The sequence below is a fragment of the Microcaecilia unicolor genome, chromosome 4, assembly GCF_901765095.1.
Source record: "Microcaecilia unicolor chromosome 4, aMicUni1.1, whole genome shotgun sequence".
Taxonomy (NCBI): Eukaryota; Metazoa; Chordata; class Amphibia; order Gymnophiona; family Siphonopidae; genus Microcaecilia; species Microcaecilia unicolor.
In genome coordinates, this window is record NC_044034.1 from 237748144 (window position 1) to 237756326 (window position 8183).

The 8183-nt window shown below is 41.4% G+C and overlaps 1 protein-coding gene across 3 annotated transcripts; it reads right to left on the minus strand.

Moving 5' to 3' along the window:
* Nucleotides 1–3480: 3480 nt before the first annotated feature.
* Nucleotides 3481–6841, minus strand: ZIC2 (Zic family member 2). Of its 3 annotated transcripts, none has more exons than XM_030199533.1 (4): nt 5830–6841; nt 4058–4221; nt 3603–3729; nt 3481–3560 (listed from the first exon to the last, which is right to left on the minus strand). In XM_030199533.1, exons 1-4 carry the CDS (start codon nt 6839–6841, stop codon nt 3481–3483), a joined length of 1383 nt encoding a protein of 460 aa, XP_030055393.1. The 3 variants fall into 3 exon arrangements, with proteins under 3 accessions (XP_030055393.1, XP_030055391.1, XP_030055390.1); XM_030199531.1 differs by having other exon boundaries at nt 3481–3566; XM_030199530.1 differs by having other exon boundaries at nt 3481–3572.
* Between the last annotated feature and the right edge of the window lie 1342 nt (nt 6842–8183).

Sequence of the window (8183 nt, forward strand, 5' to 3'; positions counted from 1 at the left end):
TTCAAGTCCAGGTTGTTGTTGTTTTTTCTTCCCAACAGACTCTGTTATACCATTTTTTTATATCCTGAGTGAGACAGTGAGGGTGCGGGAGAGGAATTACTTTTCTGTTTTTGTTACTCCAAAATAATAGGAAAGATTCAGGCCGGTGTTATTTTAAAAGGGAGACTGAATCCTGCATTGAGAAATTCCTTACACAGAAAAGCTACAAGGAAGAAAGGAAATAATTACCAAATCCCATGGAAAATAATACTAGTGTATCCATAGAACGTTTCAAATATATTTTGTAAGAATTTTCCACGCCTATTAAAATTAGTAAAAGATGAATATTCCCGAAACATAAATAGAGTTGTGTAAATGTTACTGATGTAGGCATTGTTTTGGTGAACTTCTGCAGTTGGAATTCAGGTGTCAACCCACAGCAACATTTTATCCTGGCGAGTTAGACTAAAAATAATAATAATAAATAATAATAAAGCATTGCAATATCAAATAATTCCTCTTTTTACTTGCGTATTGCATATATTTAACTGTCAGTGGCAAAATCAACCCTCCTCAAATTTGATGGGCCAAAAAATTAAAGGCCGAGATATTTAATTAGTAAGCACATATTTTGGTTTTCAGAACTTTGAATGAAGGAAACTGGCTGAAGCAGTTCCTAGTGGATCTATTTGGTTTACATAACAATATTTGAATGCGAGTTCCAAAGGATTTTTGTATTGGGCAACTGGCTAGGAATATCTTGAACTCTAAAACAGGGTGCGTACTGGCATATATTAGCGTTCATTTTTGTTAATTTTTTTTTTTTTTACATTGGAATTAAATAATTAAAAACAAATTACTATCTAGGCCAAAGAACGTCAAATTCCAAATTTAGTCTAAAGAATACTAATGCATTTTTTGGTAAAATTATATTACAGAATAAAATTATCCTAAAAATATTTGTTTTTAATATGCATTTGATTTCTTCGGGACGATTTTGTGAGTCCTGTTTGCAGTTAATATAAAACTTGGCTCTCAAGCAACATACTCTTCAATCTTCGTTAAAAACTTGGGCACCATTAAACTCATATTGTGCTAATATCAACACCTGAACTCAGGCCATTATAACTTAACTACAATGATCACCTTTATTGATACCTTTATTTTTACATTTTAGATCTTCTAGACTTTAAATAAACAGATACAATGGATGCTTTTCTGTACTGTTATATTGTTAAATTGCAAGTTGTAAAAATTTAAGAAAATTGTTCAATAAAAAGACTTATTTTTTTAAGACAAAAAAAATAAAACTTGAAACTTGGGAGGACACATCGTAAGGATGTCTAACTTAGGGGCAGGCTGAACAGCAGCAAATTTCATATTGGACATTAATAAAATCATCAAAGCTTGTCTTTATACAAAGTTGCATATTAGCAAGGCAATTTTTGGAAGAAGTTATTTATTTGCATAACACTCATCAAGATAGGACTTAAAGTTTGAAAGATAAGCAAACTGACCCTCAAATATTATTTTAATACTTCTAACGTTTAGTAAGTCACTTCCTGTGATGCTCAGAAATCCAAGGTGAAGAGTAACTCGAAAAATAAGGCAAAGTGGTAAACTGACTTTGAAAGTGTCTTAAGTATTCTGTACATGTTACCTAAAAACTATGCAACCACAATAGGGCGCTATCAAGCCTTTCCAAAGCAGCATGGTGTTTCTGTATCTTCTGGTTGTGCTATATCAAGCAGCTAGATATTCGTTTAACAACTCCGATTTTTCATGCAGTGCAACTCCCTCAGAATATGGTTTGGTTTTGTTGATGCTCCCCAACCCCCTCTCCACAAATTCCTCCACAGTAAAATAGTATCTGCCTATTCATCTGATCTGTTTAAAATCGAGAAAACCCTCCCACAAAAACAATAAACTATATAAAAAAAATCTATTATCATGTTATGCCCAAGCACTTTTAATTTTCTGCCAGATTATGAGTATTCCTTCTAAATTCCAGTCACAATAAATCATTTATGCCATCATAAACCATATTGGGCTATAAAAAAGGAAAGAAATAAATATTTAGATATTAATAGCTAACAAGGCAAAGGTAGAGTTTAAATTCCAGTCACAATAAATGTTTATGCCATCATAAACCATATTGGGCTACAACAAAAGGAAAGAAAAAAATATAGCTAGCAAGGCAAAGGTTAGAGTTTAAATTATAGAGTTTAATCGTCTATAATGACAAATTATTTTAAAAATTAAAAAAATTAAGTTACATGTTTGCACTAGGAATAGCTAGGAGTTTCTACTGTAATGCATTGATTTTCTAGAGAAAACCAAAAGTCTTTCAGAATATTATTTTTTTCACAAAAAAAAAGACAAAATATTGATTATTTTCCAATCATACATTCCATGAATAGGGTTTGAATTTGGGAATTGCATTGATAGTTTAAACTACAACCAACTTTTTATCACCTCCCCCCCCCCCCCAACAAAAAACTGTTGACAAAAAGAATCTGTAGGTGCAATTTGAACACATTTTATTATATTTCTGTATGCATTACTCTCAAAAACATCACAAGAAATGATGAAACCACTTTAACTTTCAAATAAAAAAAATCTGAAACAGTTTTATGCTCACAATTGTACATATTTATAGTTAAGAAACATTCTTTATAAATATTGTTTCCTCTTTAGCAAGTTAATACCATAATTTAATTACAAATGGATAAATATGCTAATGGGTATTTACAGAAGGAAGGGTGTTATTACAGAAAAGCAACAGCACAACGTTTAGTTTTTCCCCACGATCTTCTGAACAGTAACAAATTCAACTTGCAAAATCACATAACACCACACATATCAACCCAGATAACAGGAAAAAAAATACATTCACAAGATTGTTTGTTGGGTAATTGTTGTAGGGTGGAGAAATAAAATGTAGTCTTGACTTTGGCACGGCTTCCCCTGCCCAACTCCCCCTCCCCCATAGTTGCATGAAGTTTACAATCAAGTTGATTTTTAATGGAACACAATATTCAGGATCATAATGCAAACTCCCTTCCCCCAATTTTCCATGTTATATTTAAACAACCAAAAAAGTAGAAAGAAATTGTCACTTTTGGATTTAAAAATTTGTTGGTGAAACCAATTTCTACACACCAACAATCCATTAAAACTTCTTTCCCACCTTTTCTAAAGGAGTCCTCCACGTACAAAGTTTCTTGGAGTATCTGAAGCTGGGAAGAGCCAGTGTTTAAAATCTTTTCCCTTAAAAAAATATCAATATAGCCTGGACTTCATTTTGTCTTCACGCTTAATGACCATTACTTTTTAATCCTTCCTGGTAAAAAATATGGCCCTTTTCCATTCTCTGTTACAAAAGCCATACACAGCTGATAAAATTAAGCCCTGGTGCTGTAGATACTGTGGGATTATCAGAAGGCTGCAGTTCTAGCAGGCTGGCCCGCAGGCTGGATGCTGAGAGCACTGGTCAGGTCCTTAGACGTACCACTCATTGAAGTTAGAAGAGATGCTGCCGTGGCCCCCTCCTCCGCTGCCAGTGCTATGCACCACTGACACTGCGGCTGCTGCTGCTGCAGCGGCAGCAGCTGAAGCCGCACTTGGAGAGAGATTGGTGGTATTCTGATTTTCAGTGTTAGGGGACACCAGGCCTGGAGGCGTGGAGGACTCATAACCGGAGCTGGCAGCTGGGGACGATTCCGAGCCTTGAGGGGTAGACTCGTGAACCTGGAAAAAAAATGCACAACCAGAGCGGAATTAATTTATTATTGTTTGAACATATCTTTCCAAAATTCCCAGAGCTCAGAGCTCCAGAAATACACCCAAATGTTGCTTTTCATCACCCTTTTAAAGCACCTTTGGCTAACAACCTCCTCAGTACAGAATGTCTAGCCATGTTACATTTCTGTTCTCACAAAATGCTCAATTATTCGAACAAGTAGTTTTGACTTTCTGATGATAAAAATATACTTTATCGAACCTCCCAAAATTATTTTCACACACACAAAAAAAAAATGCTCCGAAAATATTAGCTGTGAATGGAGAAAGGCAGTACCTTCATATGTTTTCTCAAAGAGCTGGGGTGAGTGTAGGACTTGTCACACATTTTGCACAGATAGGGTTTATCTGAAGTGTGGACATGCATATGCTTCTTCCTGTCGCTGCTGTTAGCAAAGCGTCTGTCACAGCCTTCAAATTCACATTGAAAAGGCTTTTCTCCTGAGAGAGAGAGAGAGAGAGAGAGAGAGAGAGAGAGAGAGAGAGAGAGAGAGAGAGAGAGAGAGAGAGAGAGAGAGAGAGAGAGGATTTAAGAATGTCTCGAACTAGCCCAACACACTGTACCACGGCTACAAGGCCCTAAGCAGTAAAGACTCTATCTCCCCACCCCCCACCATAGTCACAGAATGAGGATTTGTTTTTAAAGGCCCCACGCACTTTTTTGAAACAAAAGCAAAAAAAAGAGAATTTAGAAATGTCCTTCTTTAAATACGAAATGTAAAAATAAAAATCGCCATTACTAACAAAATATGGCTGTACATTTACTTAAACATAATGACTTGCCCCTTCACTAATAAGGTACAACAAAAAGGCTGCATTGTTTCGGAATACTTTACTTTATTTTGGAATTTTACTGCAGCAGTCAAAGTAAACAGTTTGAGAACGAAAAGGACATCTTAAGCATTTTAAATATAAATATCCTGATAATGGTTGACCATTAGCAGACGATTTCTGTGCTTCATCGCCATCTGCAGAGGTAAAGACATACCATTTGAGAACCTTTAAACGGCCTCTTAGAACTTTAAATAAATATCTTCATCCTATTGTCGTTTTTTTTAAGTGTTGTCTTAATTTAAAGGTGTGATTACTCAAATATCGCCCGTTTGGTGGAAACTACTTAACAATAAATTCCATTAGCACCTAAACTGTTTTTAAAGACATCTGTACAAACACAACGACTCAAAAGCGGACATTTCATGCAAATACATTTCTAATTGTAAACCTTGTTAAAAGCTTGTCTCACACCTACAATTACTCGTAACACGTGAGATAACAATGGGTCTTCGGATTTTATCCTTTTCCAAGTAAATATTTATAGTTGAAGTTGCAACAGAAGAAAAAAAACCGAGTGTCTTGTATCGAAATCAAAGTGAAAATCTGAAGAGACTTCTGTGCCCCCAAAAGTCAAATGTATAGTCTAGTTAAAGCGACCACAATGTAAAAAAAAAAAAAAATGTTAGTTTTGTATGAAATAAACACAATTTGTCGGCGAGCACCGACAAATGAATAATACATGAAATAGCACGATGCCTCTATTCTGTTACTTTCATCTCATATGATTTACAATCCTGACGCTTCCTCTTTTTACCCTCTTTGCCCTGATTTATGTGAACATACATTTTTGAATCTTCAGTTCTATACGATTTAAACAACCTCTTATCGCTATCTTATATTTCATTTTAAATAAACTAAATTTAAAGACCGTCTTATTTTATTTTATACAAGTAGTTAGTCTTTTAGGTCGTTACTCTCCCATTTCCCCCCCAGTAAAGTCGATATATATATATATTTCTGAAAATGATCTCGAAAACCCCCGTCCTTAATGCAGATAGTTAGTAATACGATTAGAGGCTTAAGATAACATTGTTCGCAATGTTTCTCACAGGGAAGGTTTGAAATGAAATGAAAATGCCTAAGAATACACACATGTTAGTACAAGAAACCTACTAGCTAATAAAGCAAGTACCATTTTTTTTGTACAAGAACTAAAATGTAAAATTTAGTGAGCAAAACAAACAGAAGATAGGGGCAAAGTTGAATATCAAATACCTGTATGGGTCCTTTTGTGGATTTTTAGATTTTCGGATCTGGCGAAAACTTTTCCACAGCCAGGAAAGGGACAAGGGAAGGGCTTCTCCCCCGTGTGCACTCGGATGTGGTTAACCAGTTTGTATTTCGCTTTGAAAGGCTTCCCCTCTCGAGGACATTCTTCCCAGAAGCAGATGTGATTGCTCTGCTCCGGGCCCCCGACGTGCTCCACGGAGACGTGGGTGACCAGCTCGTGCATGGTGCTGAAAGTTTTGTTGCAGCTCTTTTTGGGGCTGCTGAGCTGCTCTGGCTCTATCCACTTGCAGATGAGCTCCTGCTTGATGCACTGCTGCCGCATGTAGCGGAAGAAGGCTCCCGGGTGGTGGTGATGGTGGTGGTGGTGATGGTGGGCTGCCATGTTCATGCCCATGTTCATGGCGCCGTACTGATTATGGAGCTGCGCCGCCGAGTAGGGATCCGTCCTGGGGCTGGAGACCTGGCGGTACTGATCCGAGCGACCAAACACCTCACTGGGCAGCCCCAAGCGCATCTGACCGGCGTTCAGCACATTCTGACCGGCGTGCGGGCCGTGCTGCTCATGGATAGCCGGGAAAAGCAAGTGGCTTTGCGCCTCTCCGTGCGGGTGATGCAGGCTGGCCGCCCCGGGTCCGAAGAGCCCGTGCTGCCCCCCTCCAGCCGCCGGTTCTCCAAAGCCCCGGCTGCGGTACAAGAAGTCCCGGGGCGAATTAAAGGGCGCCCCGGAGTAGGAGCTGACGTGGGCGGCGTGGGGCCCCAAGGCAGTCGCCGGGTAGCCCGGAGCCTGCGAGCTGAAAGCCGAGCTTTGGCCGGGGGAGAGATCGTGCGCCCCGGCTGGACTGAGTTTGAAGGCGCCCATGTGCGAGTCCACAAAGCCGTTCTGCGCCAGGCTCAGTTCCCGCTCTTGCATCTCCGCCGCCGCCGCTGCTACCGGGTGGTGCCTGGCGAAGGAACCCACGCCCAGGGCAGGGAACTGCGGTCCGGAATCCAGCAGCATATTCCCGCGGCCCCCGCCTCCGAGCCGCTGCTGCTGCTCACTGCCGCTTTCCCCTGGCCGGAGAAGGGGGGCCGCGGAGCCAAGAAGACCAGAGGGACCCGCTTCTTCTCTGTTTGTGGCTGTGCTCCTGAGGAATGTCCCGACCTTTGCCGCTTCCAACACCGACTCAAAACTGGGCAGCTGCAACTCACAGGACGTGTCCAGGAGAAACCGGCTGACAGAGATCCAAAACTGCCAGGGACTGTCTCATGGTTCTGGTGCCGTCGCTGGTAAGAGCGTGGGCTCGGGGGCCCCCGAGTGACAGGATCGGATGGCAGCGCCGCACCCTGCTTTTCTTTAAGTTGCTGCTGAGGATGATGAAGGTGGGTGGGAGGAGGAGGAGAAAGCAGTGGAGGATGAGGGGAGGGGGAAGGAGGCGAAGGAGGGGGAGGGGGCCTAAAGAAAAACAACAACAAACACCCCCAAAGAGAGAGAGACAGCTTCACAGATCAGTGAGGGAAGAGAAGCAGAGATAGATACATCTGAAAGCACAGTAAAGCACAGACACAGTAAGACCACACTGAGATGGAGAGAGGCTGAAATACACTAATACTGAGGCACAGCGGGGTAGTGAGTTGCGATGTGATCGCTGCCAGTTTTGCGTCGGGATCTAGCAGTTTCCGGCGCAGACAGTGCGGACGTACTGCAGGGGATCCTGCGCCTGCTGCTCTCTTCGGTGCAAGCGCTCGCTAAGCTCTGTACTTCTCTGACAGCGCCTCTCCCTACTACTCCCCCTTTAACAGCAGCCCGGTCATTGGCCAGGCCGGCCCTGATTGGTCAGCTGGCGCCGCTCCTTCCCGACTTGCCTTGCGGCTGTCTAATAGTTGCCTGCTCTCTAGTGTCGCCGCGTTCCGCCTCCCCCTCCCTCGCGGGGCCTGGGCTGCTTCTGTTCTCGGCTCCCAGCTTCGACCACAGCCTGGCCTAACCGGCGCGAGCTCAAAAACAGGGACTGATCAGCAAAGCACCCCACCACCCCTCGCATTCTTCCAACAAAGTGGCAGCCTGGCGGCTGCAACTGAACAATAGGAAAAAGGGAAATTCCTTTTTTTTTTTTTTTTAACCCAACAGTTTTATTGTTTCCAAGTGCTGGATCTGGGAATAGGGAGTTTCGTAGGGTTTGCGTGGGGGAAGAGGTGATTTACTTGCATTAGGAAATATCCTGAGTATGATCATTTCCTTTGCAAAACCAAAAGACTAAGAGAAAAGATTGTAATTCAGAACCAAACCGCAGGCGTAATCTTGTATTCAGATAAGTGAAGTAAATAAAAATGGGGTTATTGGCAAGAATAAGAATAATAACGTT

Coding starts and splice junctions, on each gene's coding strand:
- ZIC2 (XM_030199530.1), bottom strand. CDS start 6,841: ATGCTGCTGGATTCCGGACCGCAGTTCCCTGCCCTGGGCGTGGGTTCC. Junction 4,222..5,829: donor CCACAAAAGGACCCATACAG/GTATTTGATATT, acceptor TCTCTCTCTCAG/GAGAAAAGCCTTTTCAATGT. Junction 3,573..3,602: donor TACCACCAATCTCTCTCCAA/GTGCGGCTTCAG, acceptor CCGCTGCAGCAG/CAGCAGCCGCAGTGTCAGTG.